The 17,741-nt window shown below is 44.3% G+C and overlaps 2 protein-coding genes across 2 annotated transcripts; both read left to right on the plus strand.

Moving 5' to 3' along the window:
* The first annotated feature begins 1,987 nt into the window (after positions 1 to 1,987).
* Positions 1,988 to 7,027, plus strand: LOC136984132 (CD9 antigen-like). Its single transcript, XM_067281067.1, has 7 exons — positions 1,988 to 2,102; positions 4,062 to 4,268; positions 4,572 to 4,649; positions 4,730 to 4,804; positions 4,913 to 5,005; positions 5,258 to 5,341; positions 6,922 to 7,027. The coding sequence occupies exons 1-7, from the start codon at positions 2,058 to 2,060 to the stop codon at positions 6,964 to 6,966; spliced, it is 627 nt and encodes a 208-aa protein (XP_067137168.1). The 5' UTR covers positions 1,988 to 2,057; the 3' UTR covers positions 6,967 to 7,027.
* A 3,887-nt stretch (positions 7,028 to 10,914) lies between these two features.
* LOC136984136 (meteorin-like protein) lies at positions 10,915 to 16,225 on the plus strand. The gene is made up of 4 exons (XM_067281072.1): positions 10,915 to 11,006; positions 13,938 to 14,329; positions 15,145 to 15,201; positions 15,731 to 16,225. Exons 1-4 carry the CDS (start codon positions 10,915 to 10,917, stop codon positions 16,051 to 16,053), a joined length of 864 nt encoding a protein of 287 aa, XP_067137173.1. The 3' UTR covers positions 16,054 to 16,225.
* Positions 16,226 to 17,741: the final 1,516 nt, after the last annotated feature.

The raw sequence follows: 17,741 nt of genomic DNA on the forward strand, positions 1-17,741 counted from the left end.
AAATAATTATTTTTAATTCTCCTACCGTACGATCAAACGATAAGACTACCTCATAATTTTGTCGAAGGAAGTAGTGGCTTATGTAAATTCGGAAAATAAATTTTTAGAAAACTTACAAACGTATTACGCTGTTGATGGTAGAAGATGCCGTGGAAGAACAAACCTACCTTAAGATAAGCTATTATGAAGACAAATATATATAGCGGCCGGATGGCCGAGCGGTCAAGGTTAGCAGCCAACCGCCCTGGGGGACCCGGGATCGAATCCGGACGGGTCAAGAAATCCCCAGGAATTTTTCGGGGGGTGGTCCGTCCGGATATGTCGGTCCCCGTCCTTCACCACCCGGCCGCCCCATTGTGGGCCTGGCCAAGCCCATAATGGGCTTGCTATAAGAGGCCCACTGGGCGGAAAGAGTTACAAAAAAAAAACGACGACAAATATATGTAAATTATATAGGCACTTCGCATCACTCGCTAAAAAATTGAATAATTAAATAATTTCGGGATTAAAATCGTCTGTTTCTTTACAGTATTATTCGTAAATTCTTAAATAATCATTATTTTTAATAAAATACGTCATAATTTTAACCACAAACACAAAAAAATGAAGTTTATGCCGATCGGCTACTCGCCACTCTGCACGTAGCAAACGCCATTATCCACTTTCTAGAATTGCCAAATGGCGGCACTCGTCCGTCCGCCGTTCACGTTTTGGGCTAAATACGTGCGCCTCGACCTTTCTACGAGAGTGGATCAAATATAAACGGGATTTATTTTGTTTTGAAATTATTTATTAAAAAATAAGAAAACATTATGATTTATTTTTCTACATAGCTTCCTGCTATAGAAATACATTTTTTTCCAGCGAGAAGGGAGGTTTCTTATTCCAGTATCGTAGAATGAAGTTGGTTGCGTCAGGAGCCAATTGCGCACGAATTCCTCCACTCCTGCATCATCGAATCGCTGCCCTCCTATAGCTTCTTTAATCGGCTCAAACAAATGAAAATCGCAGGGCTATAGGGAGGATTATCAAGTGCAGTCCAATGCATTTCGTTAAGTTTTGAGACTGTTAGAGCTGCAATATGGGGCCTGGCGTTGTCATGGAGGAGAATGACATCTCGATCGCTTGACAGCTTCCATAACTTATTCCTACCTTGTCTACAAATTTGCAAACTCCGATTCGTTTCTCCTCTTCAATAATGTCTCGAAACGCTCGAATGTTTTCGCTTGTGATGCTGGTCCGAGGATGGCGATCGTGTTTCTGACTTTCCACTCGTGTCCGTCTTTCCTTGAACTTTTTATGCCAGGCAAACACACGAGTACTTGACAGTGTTTGATCCCCAAACTGTGCAGTCATCTGCGAAAAATTTCTGTCGCGTTGACTCCTTCACGAGCAACAAATTGTATGATTATGCGTTGCGCAACAGATGTGTGTACTGTACCTGTTGCACCGATATCGTGAGCACTACTGACGAATTGGTTGAAAGTATAAAACGGCTGGCGTTCCCCACTCCTAACGACCCTACCTAATCAGACTAGACGCGCGGGCCCTGTATTGCCAACCTTAGTTGCTCAGGAACAAAAATTCTATTTATATTTGATCCACCCTCATATTACGTTCTGTCGGAATTGCTGTTGAACTACCGTTTCTCATCGGTTATATGTATATAATATTTGAGTCTCTCTATTCTTAGCTTTTTGGTGGATCTTCACCAATTGTTTTTTTTTTTTTTTTTTCTTCTGGGATTCTGAAGGAAATTTAGACTACCGTTAAACCTGGATATTCCACCATCCCTATGCTGATTTCCATATGTCTCTACGTTTGATTTACTTGTTTTATTTACACGTAGCGCCATCTATTATCAATTATAAACTTAAGAATATAATAGACTAAATATAGTATTTAAAAAAAAAAAAAAAAAAAACTAATATTGCGTATCTCGTGAGATAATTATTTGGAATCTTTTGTAATTCGAAATTTCTTCGGAAATATCGAACCGATTTCAACGAAGTTCGAATTTTTAAAAAGATAGATGAACTTTGTGCGTAGCGTTTACCATGATAGTCAAGTTTATTTTGTTTGCTAATAATATAATAACACTCGTAAGTAATGCATTTATACGTATAAACTAATTACCAAGTATTTTATTTTTAAATTTATACTAATTTTACTTTATATAAAATACAAGGGAAGCATTTTAAAATTCTAATTGACTAACAGTTGAATCCGAGTTGATGACACAGGTATGATATCGCTCCGATGGGAATCCCACGAAGGTAGAAACGTGCAGTTTGACAGTACTGTACTTAAGAACTCAATTTATACAAAAGAAAAGCAAACTTACTTGTGTCGACATCGAAGCAAAGCAGCGATGCATAAAGGGGGGGGACGAAAACGTTTAATAAGTCATAAATGCATAAAGTATATATGTATTATTTAGTTTATCGTTTACTATTCTATTATTGGCCAGACAAAGGATTCTTTGTTCTATTGGTTGCATTTCGAACCGAGTTACTGGAAGATGATGATCCTGGTTGGTTTTATTACGTCTAAACAAATGTTCTCCGTCCGGTTTTAAGACGGTCAGATGACAATGTTATTGTATTGGAAAGAATGTTGACTTTCCTATTTAACAATTAGTATTATCAATTTTTTTGTCAAATGAGTGAAAATTATTATAAAAACTTTTATGGAAGCGGCTGAAATAAATTAATATTCATTTTATACTGAAAAACTTTAACACTGCGTCTCTATACTTTAACGCTTTCTAGATCCAGTAGTTTCTTCTCTACCAGCGTGTGAAGTGCTGGATGAAGGAAGAGAAGAAAACACTGTTTCGTGCTTATATTTCGACAATCGTTGTACAGAAAATCTTGAAATTTCTCACACTTCTTAAGAAAACAATTTTATTTCGAACGAGATATTCGGAATTACAGTAGAACCCCCTATAACACGGTAGATAACGTTCCATGAATCCGTGTTGTACGAATCTTAAATACATGAGCCAATCACAGTCCGGCACTTGTGCAGTTTAGGGGTACGGCTATTTGAAAGGTTTTCTTCCATGAAATTAATCGATTCTAGACTAATTTGACTCGACATTTTCAAATCACGTATAATCCATACACACTATGCTACAAACAAAAAATTGTAGGATTACTTACCGAGTGTGCACTGTTCGACGACGCCATTGCTTAAGCTCGTTTTCGTCGCGGAGCGGCTCGTCATCGGCGGACGCGTGTGTCCTTATCAGCGAATTTTTAGCAGAAAAATAACTTAACTTTGGAGACACCATTAATAAAAATATAATTTTTATGGCCGTTGAATAATAAGTGTTTTTTAGTAGGTCCAGTGCTCGTTTAAACTCAACGATTTGTGCAATATCCGCTATTGGTCCAGATTCGACCGATCCTGTCGCGACACGAGTCGGCGATGACGTTTTACCGTGTTATACGAGTCTTTTTTAGCGTGTTATACGAATACGATCGCAATTTTTTCGCCGTGTTATACGAATCCGTGTTATATGAACCCGTGTTATCGAGGGGTCTACTGTACTTCAGGTGCTTAGGGAAAGAAACATCGACTTCCTAAAACCCGAAACTCTGGGCTGCAATTTGAAAAATTGTAGAACCTATAAATTCCGACCGGTCGTCGTCCGTCTGTCATTCCTTAATTTTAAGAATGGAGTTAGATGAAATCGGAGACCAGATATGGAAATCTTAGTGTTACGGGGGCCCCGATTAACTACGATGCAAACCGGAAATGACGTTCTTTCAATTCAAAACTCTCCCGAAAGCAGCGAAAAGATGACAAGTACGACTCTATTGTTAAAGGAAAAGTATGATGCGCAGGGGCAAGACACTACGGTAGTAATTTGAGATGGAGAACATATAATTAAATGAAATAAATTAAAAATATGATTAAAAATTGCAGCCCGGCACATTGTGACCATGTCACAATAAATAAATTTCTCGTTCCTGTATATAAATATAGAATTAATAATGGAGTTTAATTTACAACACTAATAACGTATTCGGTAAAACAGAATTGATTGCTTTTAGGTTTTCGGTATAATCGTCACAATAACTGGAGTATGGATATTAAAAGATCCTCAAGTGATGAAGTTATTCATAGACGAACCGCTAAAGTCGATCGAATTATTGAGAGTTGCTTCGTATCTGATTATTGTCGTCGGACTTACCGCCTTCTTCATAGGATTTCTCGGATGTTGCGGAGTGTGTCTAGAAAGTTTACTACTGTTATGTTGCGTAAGCACGTTTACGTATATTAGCGAGGTTGAGGCCGAAGTTTTAAACGCGAAAACGTGTACGTCGGACGTTCGTCGCAGCTTTCCTGTAAGTCTAGAAGTTTGACAATGGCGTTTGGAATGTCGAGCGTGATTCTACTGACGTTCCAAACGCCATTGTCAAACTTCTAGGCTTACGGGAAAGCTGCGACGAACGTCCGACGTACACGTGTTCGCGTTTAAAACTTCGGTCTCAATCTCGGTATTATTAGCTAAATAATTACCACTTAATTTATATTGAAAAAAAATACAATTTTCGATCTAGTTTGTCAGTTCGTTGTTTATTCCTCTAATCCTTTGTGTAATAGTAATCTCTATAACAATGTATTTGACCGGAAAAAAGGTTTGAATAATTAAAAATTAATTTGCATAAATACATTTGTTAGTCTATTAATTTTTCTAATTTTCTAATTAACAAAACAGATAAAATATGCCGTAGAAAAGCAGTTGCTCGGCTATTTGCTCAATACAAAATTCTTCACTTCTATTGAATTTTTGGTAAGTATCATACGTATTTTTAATTAAAGAATATTTTAAATTAATTAATTTAAAATGAAAAGTAAATTTTAATATTAACTTAAACCTAAAATTCTGTCATCTCAATAGTTGAAATGTTGTGGTGTGACAGGAGAACTAGATTACAAGGGAAATGTAACCATGTCTTGTCGAGTTAATAAAATGGAGATTAAACACCCAAAAGTAAGTTTTAAATAAATTACCCAGTGAAATTATTTTAAATAGCTCGTGCTTAATTACATAAAACGCCTTAATTAACAAGAACGTTTTCCATTGCCACGTCCCATTAAATCAATTGTGTGACTATGAGTCCCTCTGGAAACTACAGTATAATTAATAATGTAATAATTAAAATTTTAATATTAATATACACAACACACACTGTATATGTTATATGTGTATATTATACTGTTCTAATCTTCTAATATATTGTAGGGTTGTCTAGACAAACTGTCGGAAATATTGGGGGATAAAGCACAAATAGTATATGGAATGACCACTACAATAGCAATTTTAATAGTAAGTGAAATGACAAATTTTAATACATTAAATAAAGGGTGAGGTGAAAAACAAGAAACGTCACTAAGTTTTAATTACGAGGTATTTAAATTCTAATCATAAATATTCTGATAACTTTTACACTAGAAGGTAAGCCCGGTGTTGCCCAGGCAAAAGATAAGAACAAACATTGAGATTATTAGATTATTTCGTACTTCTAACCCTTCTATTGTATTATAGTATTTGATTTCTATTTACAAAGCTTATCTTAACCTAAAGGTTTATCACACCGATTTGGCTGAACGTTAGAATATCTTTAAGCAGTATAAGGGGAGATGGAATCGGGAAGGGGAGAGGTGTCCAGGTTTCGTGATAGTTAAGTATGTCCTGGTAAATAGCGAGGTTGAGTCCGAAGTTTTAAACGCGAAAACGGACGTTCAGCGCCACAATGCTGTAAGCCTAGAAGTTTGACAATGGCGTTTGGAACGTCGAGCATGATTACAATGAGTTTCAAACGCCATTGTCAAACTTCTAGGCTTACAGGAAAGAGGCGCTGAACGTCCGACGTTCACGTTTTCGCGTTGAAAACGTCGACCGCAACCTCTCTAATATCTCCAAAACCGATGAATCGATTTGGATGAAATTTAAAATACAGGTATCTCTCGTACAACACGGTAATTCTAGAACGCGATTTCGCTCTAACACGGTTTGAAAATTGTGAATATCCCTACAACACGACTTCCGGTTTTGCTCTAAAACATTTTTGGAAATTTTCAGTACAAAATTTCACGTATACGATACTTTTTTTTTATTCGAGTAATCACGCGTGTCGGGCCCAGTCTCTCACCTCCCGGCCGCTCCATTGTGGGCCTGGTCGAACCCATAATGGCCTGCTAAAAAGAGGCCTTCTTGGTGCCCACAGGGCGGAAAGAGTTACCTGCTGGGTCATGACTTAACATGGTTCACGACCCAAGTTCTATAAGTCGTTTGTTTTTCACAAGAACGTGGCATTACACCTGGTTATTTCTATTATTGTTGTTGATTTGGTTTTATTGGTTTTATTTAAAAGTACAGCATCGAATATCTACAAAACAATAGTTCATTTTTTAAATTTTAACGTATTATTGGTCACACAGTTATCTCGCGACACGATGACTGTAGGCTGTCAAGGGAATATAAAATTATCATGAAAACTATTCTATTATGCAGTTATTGATGATTGTGAAATCCTTGAAATTCCATAAAAAACTGGCGAAACAGCTTTTAAAGTAAGGCTCGGTAAACGTGTCTAGATAAAGGAAACGTTTATAAGTTGTGGCGTAAGAATACTGGAAACAGATTTTATGGTAATCAATGTGAAAGTAAGGTGCACAACTGCAGGCTCGAAGGTGCTCTAATGTTCGGCCACATTATTATAAGTGCAACGACTTATACATATATATATATAACCTGTATACTTATAATTTTAATTATCCTATATGCAACTACTGCGTAACGACTTTGACAAAATCACAGTATCTTAAAAAATGTGACATAACTTGTTTCTCTCTTCGCACCTCGAAATACGAAGTCATTTTTATATAATTTTGCTTTTTTTCAAGGTTATTTCAATTGCATTGGCTTTTTATATCAGAAGAAGGACATAATAATTTTTCGCCTGGCTTAAAATTAAGTTTCTCTTAACAAAACACAGGGAAAACAATGTAATTATTTGTAGTTTTTCGTCTTAATTCGAAATGTTATCAATAATAAAATAATAATATGACTAAGGTGATGGAGTGGCTGAAGATCTGACACAAGAAAACGATTTAATACGAAGCTAAAAATAGTAGTATTTGCCGGATATATTCACTCACTCTTGTAAATATTTTGAATGAAATTCCTTTGTTTCCATTCAATTTTATAAGCGTTTAAGCCGTAAAACCGAATTAGCTTTATGGGAAACTCCCGTGAACTTCGGCCCATCGTCTCGGAAGTTTGGCGAGGACCTCAAAGATAACCAGAAGATGTTTAAGTTTAAAATTTGACCTTTCAAGTAGTTTTTTTCTCTACGAGGATCTGCAGTATCGGATGAAAAAACGGAGGAGGAGGAGATGAAAATGGCGATTTTTCCTCCTTTCTATTGCTTATATTTCGGTAATCGCTTTATAGAAAATCTTGAAATTTTTCACATTACATAAGAAAACAATTGTCTTTCCAACTAGATATTCGGAATTACTTCGGGTGTTTGGGGACGGAGAAATCGACTTCCGAAAACCGGCAACTCCGATTCCTGTATAGGTAGTCATCGGCTATCTTTTTACTTAGGCGTTACTGTTGACTCCCGATAATACCTATTTATAATTTGGTACAGGAATGTATATAAAATTAATTTTACTTAGTATTATTTCTCAATTATTTTTAAAGATAAAATAACGGAAAAAAACGTATGGGATATCGCCCCTAGATTGACAGTCACGTTGCCATCCTATTGAGGAATGCGTAATTGGTTTCTAAGCAAATATCACACTAAAATTATTTAATATTATTTAAATAATTGAACGGTAAAGAAAATATAATTAAATCGATATTTATTAAAACACTGGTCCTTCTGTATATTCGTCCGTCGATGAATTAATCGGACTAAATATAATCGAGATGGGTTGATAATAATAATAATAAGCGCAGAGCCCAAACGGTTAGGTGTTGGAAGTTGAAATTTGGTACAGTTAGGATACGTCACGAGAATGTACAGTACATTAAAAAAGGGTTTTTTCCAATTCCCCCCACGCGGGGAGAGGGAGAGGGTTAATTTTGTAACTGGTCTGTTCACAAGAACACAATAATAAATTGCATTTCTTTCTAAATGTACAGCTAACAGCAGTAGTGGATCTGTTAAGTATTGTATTGTATAAAAGTATTGTAAATACGAAATTTATAATAGACGAAACTATGATAACTTTCGAGTAGGGCTCGACGGGTACGAGGAACTCTGCGAGTATAAACTACGCGCGATTTTTACGTACAGTACGTCGGAATTGTCTTTAATATTCGACGGTAACAAAATCCGGTACCGTATTGGCACCGAGATCTTTTTACGCGTGGCGCAATAGAAAGGAGTAGGAAACTATCACCTAGACGACGACGTCGGCAGTATTTACACAAACATTAATTGCTTTAATGGGATAATGGTTTAAAGAAAAAGTTTAGAGACGACGGGCCGTGACCTTCTTTAAGGCGGAGACTTTTCTTCGGGGTCTCGACCCGTCGCCCACGCCAAATATTACAGACGGCGTCTCTCTCCCCGGCCGCTTTTACCGGTTTGTCCCCTAACAAAGCCTCCTTCCCCAGAAGACGTCGCGCCCGTTTGTCCTTAATCCTGCCATTTTCTCTTCGTCCTTTATTTTCTCCGTCGTGGGAGGGACAGACGGCACGTGAGATGGCGTCGAGACGAAGTTTTTTTTGGGGGGGACCGGACGACGACTTTTCGGCAAATGGGGAATTACGAGAAAAGAGTGGGAAGGCGACGAACCCGGGTCTCCGGGGTCAAACCGGTTACGCCCTCTACTGTTTGGTCGCCGGCCGATTCCAAAGGAGCCGCCACCGGTCGGATCGCCTCGACCTTCGACCCCGTTCGACGAGGAGGACGAGCGCAGTCGGCGATCCACCCGCCGTCCAACCGGTCGACGTCGTATACAAAAGGCGGTAGGAGGTGGAAAATTTCCGTCGGAGGGTGAATTGTCGATCGACATTTAACATGCAGGCGAGCAGAGAAAATAATCGGCAATCGAGCCGGGTTAAAGAAAGCAATAGAGCTAAATCCGCTAGTTTACAATCACGCCGACGGTGGGGGGGGAATACGGTAAGGGAGAAACGGTTAACGTTTGGCTCCGGCCGTTATTAATAGGAATTTCCTGCCGTCCGGGACGAATGCGGTCACGGAAAACAATAAGTTCGTCTTACCGGCCGAAGTAAATTAGAATAAGCGGACGACCGGTTAATCGATTAATTATGGGTTACGCCGGCGGTCGACCGGTTAATAGGTGAGAAAAAGTCATTTTTAGGACGGCTAAGGTCCGGGCCGGGCAGTCGGATGGAATAATACAAAACTTACGTCAGAATCGGCGGTAGAGAGGAGGGCGGCCGGCTCTACCCCCGTCGTCCGGAGCGGAAAAGACATTTTGCCAACGCGAAGTGACGAAATGACTCGGAGGACGGCGCTCTTTAACAATATCGACCCGGAGGAACCGAGTGCGGAAGAATCTGCTACCGATTCCGCCGCGGGGAAAGGCAAAAAAGTTTTCCTCGGCTGGAAAAACTGTTTTCCGTAATTACACGCGGCTCTATCTACATTTCCTCCTTTCGGCAAAATTACTATTCCCACATCCCACAATTTACTATTTTGACCTGTTCGGTAAATAAAACTCTGTAAATTGTCCTTTACCAAATACTTTTAAAACCTGATCGCCCGTCCCTTTGGCAAAATTTCCAAAGCTTAGAAACTGTAAAACTCGACCCTCGGCGCCGAAAGGTAATCGGGGCATCCCCTCCGCCCGGCCCCCGTTTCCAAACCATTTCCCATGCCGTCGGGCCTTAATCGGTTCCGAAAACATAAACCGATGCTAAACGCAGCCGCGGACTAAACTCCGCACTCAAGAATGACCAAGTCCGTCCCCGTCCGTTCTCCGGACTCCCACCCCGGCTGCCGAAAACAGCGGGTATCCCCGGAAGACGGCAAAATTCCTCTTTCGCGGCCCGTTTATTTCCTCTTCCGTACTTCCCGGGCCCCCTCCCCACTTACCGACGGCGGAGAGACGCTTCCCTCCGCTCCTCTAGCCGGTACTTACCTCCCTTCCGCGCCCAAGGCCCGTTCCGGAAGAAGAGGCCCTCTTTCCCCTCTCGATGGCTTTTGACCTCTCCCCACGCGCCGCCGGGGATCTCCGGCCTCTTCTGTTTCTTATTCTACCGTTTACCGGAAGCTACCCGCGGGTGCCATCACCCGTCGCCAGCGCGCGCGCGAAGACGTCTCCGACGGAAAACCCGCCGATGGCCTTTTCGGCCGGAGAACGGGCTAAGGAGGGGAAGCGGAAGAGCGCCCTTCCGTCCCGCTCCCGCACCTCGACCGCCGAAAAAAGCCGCCGTCGCCCCCCCCTGACGGAGACCGTCCCCGCGCCCGCCGGAAGAAGAAACGCGCAGCCTCCCGAAGAGCCGCCGTCGGCCCACGCCTTCCGCCGCCGGGCCCGTCCGTTCCCCCCGTGTCGGAGCGCGCGGTGCGGAACCGTCCGCCGCGGCCCGGCCCGGTCCGCGCGCCGCGGGACGGCGGAGGACGGAACGACGCGCGCCGCGGGACCGGACGGCCGCCCTCCGGAAACTGACGGGAGTCCGGGACGGGACGGCCGAGACGCCGCGCGGTCGACCTCTTCCTCCCTCCGTCGAATGGACTCGTCCGTCATCCCCCCGAGTGGACCGGTCCCGACCGCCGCCCGGAGCGAACGGGCGCCGCCGACTCATTCGGTCCATGGATGGTGACGCGGTGGACGGTCGACGGCGTCCGGCTCCCGGCCGGGCTTCTACGGCGGGCGGCGGTGGCGCGCTCCGGTCGGCCCGCGCTTAGGATGCGGGCGGCCACCGCCTGGACCCTGGTGACGCTGGTGGCCCTGTGCCCCCGGAGGTCCCGCGCCTCCGACGGATGCGACTGGACCGGAAGGTGAGTGGTTTTCCTCTTTCCGCGGGCGGCAGACCCCGGGCCTCCGGACGGAGGGGTACGGGGGGAGAAAACGGAGAAAAGAGAGGAACGGTCGGGGGTGGCCACCGGGAAGACGGGAGCGAACCCTTTTGGGCCGGAAGCCCGACCCAGGGCGGCGGCACCGCCGCCAAAGCCCGCTGGAAGTCGAAATACCGAGAGTTGCGGGCGGGAGGGAGACGCGCGACGGGTCGAAGGCCGAGAGAAGATGTCGTCGCGCGCCGCACCCACGCCTCTAATCCGCCACGCGTCGTTCCGTCCCGAGCGCGTTGGTGACGCACGCGGCGTGAGTAAAGGTTGCTTTTTCGGTAGAAGCGCGCCAATACTCTTCTCGCCTCGCACATCATTCCATGGTCCACGCGGTCCACCCCGAGAAAGTCCTATTAACGGTCGCAGTTTTTCCCCGTTTCGTTAAATATTAAGTCCGACGTAATGTAAACAGCCGCGCGTCGCCTCCGGACCGGCCCGTCCGACGCGGGTTGCCGGGTCAAATAGTAAATGCGTCGGCAGATTTTGGCACTAAGCAGTAGTGTGACGTGGATTGCGCCTGGCCCTGGAAGAACGTTAGTGGCGTCACGCGAGCGGGCGTAGTTTAACAAAGGCGAATGTAATAGAGTAAAATAGCTTAGGGGTGGAAAAACAAGTACAAAACGGTGGGAAAAGGACGGAGCGTAAAAACGTAAACTTTAAAAATACCGTAACGTAATTTATATTAAGTGATACTCTTCCGTCGGGCCGTCATTTTCTATTCCGGGTCAGGCGTTTTATTTCCATTTGTTCCGTCTTCTATTTTAATTATCGACTTTCGTCCGGAGGCGGGTGGGAGAGGAATCGAGCTTTACTCCGGAGGGAGAGTTAGTTCGATATTATTTAATTCTCCCGTTTTGCCAGACGGATTCTCTGCAGTCGCTAGTGAATAACGCCGGAAGTTATTAACTATTGGTACAACCGGAAGAGTGTAGCCGTAGGTGGTTCGAGGCATTACGTTATTCGCTTATTTTATTACCTAGATAACATTTATCTTTATTTCCTCTTTATAAATTTGTGGCTCTCCATCGAAACTTGTTTTATATAAATATTGCGTATTCTATGAATTTTATCAATTCTGTGGTATTCCAACACGTGAGATACTTAAAACATACTTCAACATACTTAGCCTAATATAGAGCAACATCATCTATCTGCCAGTTTCGAGGTCAAGTTTCCGGTATAAAAGTAATTGCGAGAAAAAGTCACCCATTATCTGTAAAGGTGAGAGTATAAGAGCAAAGGTAGAGAGAGTGTGGGCAGAAGATGTCTGATGTTGCCGGGCAGCGTGGCTCGAACGGGTCCACAGTAGAGCGCGATACTGTATAATCAAAAAGACTCGAGCAGCTAAAGGAGTAACAAAAATCACATCCGAGAAATAAAGAACATTGAAGAGCTCATAATGGAACCCGAAACTGATCCGACGACAGAAGAACGTCAAGAGACTCGGCGGGATATGTTTTCTTCTGGAAAAGAGGATTAATGCCGACGTCCGCTATTAAAGATCTTTTGAAGGATGTCAGAACAACGGTCTTAGAATGGCATCCAAATCAGGTTAATCGGCTTGGGGTTCTCTACAATACGGTGCTATTAATTACTTGTGAAAAATCCCGAAGAAGAGAGAAAAGCAATCGACATTAGACATTCTTTAACCCCCACAAACGGAAAAATCGTGACTAATAAAAATGCAAGACTGTATATGTATTTTTATTATTACGTATAAATAAACGTAGTAAGAAAGTATATATTTTTTATTGTTTGGAGTTTCCAGAACGAATTAATCAAATTCCCATAAAAACCTATGGTAAATCGATAATCGGTTAACGAACGATTCGGTTAGCGAACAAAGTCTTGGAACGGATTACGTTCGTTAACCGATCACCCACTGTATTTATAACGTCTAGGAAAATTCCATAGTCTATAGATGGGCAACGATAAATGACCGCATCTTATCAACGACTATAGTTACTACATGTACATAGTCTTTAGTAAACGATGACTTCGTAACTTATACTTTTATGTACAGTACAGTATATATAATACTACGCCTCCGTGTTGATTAGATTTTTGTTCCATTCTCTCTACGCAGTAATCTTTTATTTTTGGTGGAGGATTATCGTCCTTTGTGTAAGTTTCGCAGTAAACCAGCGCGTCAAAATCACTATCGTACTCATCTGTTCAAGATTTTATCTGTTATATCAATTAAATTTTCATTTTGAAGTATCGGCACGCCAAGTCTCCAAGCTTGAATTGTTTCAACAATCGCGGAAGCTCTTGTCAGGATTTTAATTCAACTTTTATATATCTATTTTCTTGTTTTAACCGCTCCAATGGCGCTCCTCTCCATCCGACTTTAAACAACTTCTGTTTTAATATCTTTGTCCACACAATCAAAAGCCTCAGTCGGATCGATAAACACTGCCACCACTATATTTCAATTATCGAGATCGTCAATAATATATTGTTTATAGAGGCTTCACTTTTAAAGCCACACTGGTTATTAAATATAATAAATCTTTTATAAAAGGCCATTTTAATTATTTTAGTTATCCTCTGAATGATAGCAATCGGACGATATCGATCCATATCCTGTTTACGTCCTTTGTTTTTAAATACTGGTATTACAAGATTGTATTTGAGCTTCTTCGGAAACGGCCCACGCTCGGAGGATTTATTAATTAAATAAGGTAATGGTAATGCGATAAATATATTTAAATTGTCATTGTTCGGAGTACGACCGAAAATCTTTCTAAAAGTTTCGTCCAATACAAAAGAATCGACCGTACCGCGCGATCGGAAGAGGAATTACAATAGAGCGGGTCTCGTATTCCCCGTCTGACGGCCAATTTCTTTTTATCTATTCCGCAGCGGATTGGACCATCCGGAATCCTTCCGCGGGGTGCGCCCCGTCTATCTCCGCTGCAGCCAAGGGAGAGTGGAGTGGCGCTATCCCCGAGGCGCCCTCAGGGTGGTGCTGCGACACGGAACCTCCGGCCGCGACTTCCGCGGCTGCCTGCGAGTGAGCCCGGGTTGGGCCGGGGCCCGTCTGTATCTGGAAGGACGTCGCAAGCTGCATCCCCTGTACGCCCCCGACGACGGCAGTCCTCTGGACCTACTCCGCTGCTTCGCCTCGGTAGACGGCCGGGCCGCCCTGTACGTGGAATCGCAACCCGGCGCCCGTCTGCCGCTGCGAAGGACGGCTTCTTTCTCTTACGACCTGAGGCCCGCTTCCAAAAGGGCCCTGGCAGACGACATGGAAGGTGAGTTTGCGTTCTTTTTACGCGCCGTTTTAATGAAAAACAAAACAGAAACGGAAGGCGGAAGTGGACTATTCCCGTCGCGCCCCTTCTTTTAATAGATTGGTCCGATTGGGGGCGGACGAGCCCGTCGGTGGCATTTAACGCGCGCTCTTCGGCGGCTTTCGTCGGCTACCGACGGACTCTTTACACCTAAAGATAGCGCCCGTTTCCGTTCTTTAGTCTGGCGGTGACTGGCGGAATGAGTGGGCCAGCCGAGCGCAACGCCTACGGGACTGTCGGGAAAACACCAGCCGTTAAGTGTTGAAAGATAAATCCGTGCCACGGTATTTTACTTCGTACGTACGGCAGAGACGGCGGACTCTCGTCCCGTCCGACCTCGAAGGTAGCATTAACGCTACCTTCGACGCAAAAAATTCTGCCGCGTTAGCGCTACGTTAACGCGGCAGAATTTTTCGCGCGGCGCCGTTTCCATCGCTTTATTTCTTATTTCTCGGAAAAACGAGCGAATGGAAACGAGATGCCGAAATCGTCCCACGTAACTTTAAAACCGGAAATGTACCAGAAGGACGTCCGGTACTCGCCGACGGGTTCGGCGTGGCAGAAGAAAGAGGAAACCGCAAAAAGAAATAACGGTGGATCGTGGTTATTTCGTTACCGGTCGGACGTCTTCCGGTTTTGGTTCCGCCCGCGGATTCCAAGATTTTCCGTCCTCGGAAACTCCCTCTTCCGCCCGACGCCGGGTCCGTCCGTCGGACTCGACCCGCCACGCCAGAGACAGGTCCCGACCGCTAACGGATGTTTTTTTTCTTTTTCAGAGTGTCGTCCCTGCACCGAGGCCGAGGTGACCACCGGATACTGCACCGGCGACTGGGGTGAGTCCGTGTTCTTTCCTCGCGGTCGCGTCCGAACCGGAACTAATCCCGGCGACGAGCAAACTGCCCGTCCTCGGACCGCGGAAATTTCGTAACCCGACCCGCCCGGAAATCGTCTTTTCTGTCGGTGGAAAGGGACGAAAGATAACACTTATGCCATGGGTTGGGACCGGAAACGGAACGGCCACCGGCCAGCAGTGGCGTAGCGAACATAACTGGCGCCCGACACTTTATTGGCGCTCCTCTCCCCCTCCAGAAACACATAGTTTGTCTTGAAGATCATTTGGGCGCCCCTCTGCGAGTGGCGCCCGGTGCATGATACACCCCCTTGCACCCCGCTCGCTACGCCACTGCCAGCCAATGGCGCTGGAAAGTGAGTTTTGCCAGTTTCGCTCAGTCTCGCCGTCCGGAAGGGTTCGATTTCCGGAAGAAAGGCGGCGTAGAAAGCGAAAAAAGCGCGGACAGAAGAAAATCCCGGCGGGGCGGAGGAGGATTTTGAGCGCCGATGACATTTGTTTTTTGCCCTTAGTGCTGCGGGGGACCGTCAGCGCCCTGGACCACGACCACAGTCTGCGCAGGACCGAGATCACCGTCAGAGCCGTGCGGGTGCTGCGAGACGCGGCCGGGGGACTGGAGAGGAGCCGAGGGAGGAAGACTGATCCGGCGGCCGACTACTACGTGGTGCATCGACCCCTGAAGTGCGGCACTCGGGCGGGCGCCGGCCAGTACCTGTTCGTGGGACGCTGGCTGCTGGGCTACCCGGTGGTCACCTGCGCCCCCAGGTACTCGGATTGGAAGAAGATGAGGAGGAAGGCGCTGGTCCGGGGCACCGGCCAGTGTCGCTTCGACTGAAAGGTCGGCCGGCCCGCGGGCCGCGTCGACCGGGCCAGTAACCTTTCTGTGATTTTCTGTACATAGACCGCCCCGGGCGGAATGTAAATACCGCGGGTTCCCTCGGACGGCCCGGCCGGAGGAGGAGGGACTCGACGAAAACGCCGGCCAATAAAGAAAAACGCAACGGAAACCCGCTTACGTCTCTTTCTTTTATCCGCGATTGCATCCGCAAGAATCTCCCAGTTCTTCCCACCGTCGCGGAGGACGGAAGGACGAGTCCCGGCATACGGGCCCAGGACCTTTGTTTTTCCCGCCGCCGGACTGGGAAAGGGGAAACGACGACGAATTTCCTGCGCTACCGGGTTCGAAAGTGGGCCCGGCGCCGTCTTTCCCGGGAAATGGCCTAGAGGACGGAAGGACGTCTTTGCCAGCGTGGATTTTTCGGGCGGGCTTCGAATAATTTTCGTCGTTTTGGCCCTAGAAGTATAGAAATTGTAGACATTTTTCGATAGGGCGTTATTTTTATGCCCACAGCCTCTCGGGAAGCGCAAAGGGCGCGTAAAATTTACCCGACAACGACGTTATGTATTAAGCGGAAACAGTGAAGGTCGGTCCCCGACAACCTAGTGTCAGACCGGACTATGGGTCGTATTTGCCAGGGTGACGTAAGCTATTTGCCCGACCAACTTCCATATTTATATTGATCTTATAAATAGGTAAATAAACCCAGAGACGACCCCTGTCGACCGGGCGCCGAACGTCCTGGCGACAAAATACAGAATTGTTTCTTTTGTCTGTAAAAATCGCCATTTTTTTTTTTTAAGAAACGAGTCAAAAGAACGATTTTGTAATTAAGCTGTTAGGATCACAAATGACGTCATAAATGCCAGAATACACTTTAACTTAGGAAGGGTAGAACATTACCTTTTCGTAAAGTGGGTTATGTCCGTTATTTAAATATAATAGATGTCATATTTGAAGGGTCTGGGGATTATAAGAATGCCATTAAGTAGTGATGTCCGCTATTAACTGAGGTTTCACCTTATGATTTCTTGTTTGTATAACTTTTAAATTGTAGAAGTTCGTAGCCAGAAAAAGTTTAATTTAGAACTGATGCTCGACTCTGGGTCTAGACCAGGGGTCCCCGACCTTTTTGTACCTAAGAGCATTTTCTAGATTACCGGCCGGACGGCGGGCACCATTTATTTTTTCAAGGTGAATTTATACTTGGACATAGTTAATAATACATACACATAATGTACAGAAAACATGCACAAGACTATTAACAATAATTTTTACAAAACAAGTAATTACTAAACAATGCATACAAAATCTACAGAGTATAAAAATTCTTTATAAAAAATATAAATCTGAAAGTAAATGTGATTTTTGGCATTGCATTTCATTGGCGCTATGGTGCCCGCGGGCATAGGGTTGGGGACCACTGGTCTAGACGTTTGTGTAACAGGCAGGACCGTCAAGAGTTCGTTCGGCGAGGATGATTCTCCGACGATAATATTCGGCTAGACCGCCATTTTATTAGTTTTTATGATTAATAAATAAATAGGTTTTCGAGTGTATAAAAATTAGGTACGTATTTTCTGTTAGGGGAAGGAATATATGTATATGAATAGTGTCAAATTTTATCCTCACACAATTTTATTCGTTATAATTTATATATACAGTATATAAATGAAGATGTTTGT

Source organism: Centruroides vittatus, unplaced genomic scaffold (genome assembly GCF_030686945.1).
Source record: "Centruroides vittatus isolate TY-2023 unplaced genomic scaffold, ASM3068694v2 contig_904, whole genome shotgun sequence".
NCBI classification, from domain to species: domain Eukaryota; kingdom Metazoa; phylum Arthropoda; class Arachnida; order Scorpiones; family Buthidae; genus Centruroides; species Centruroides vittatus.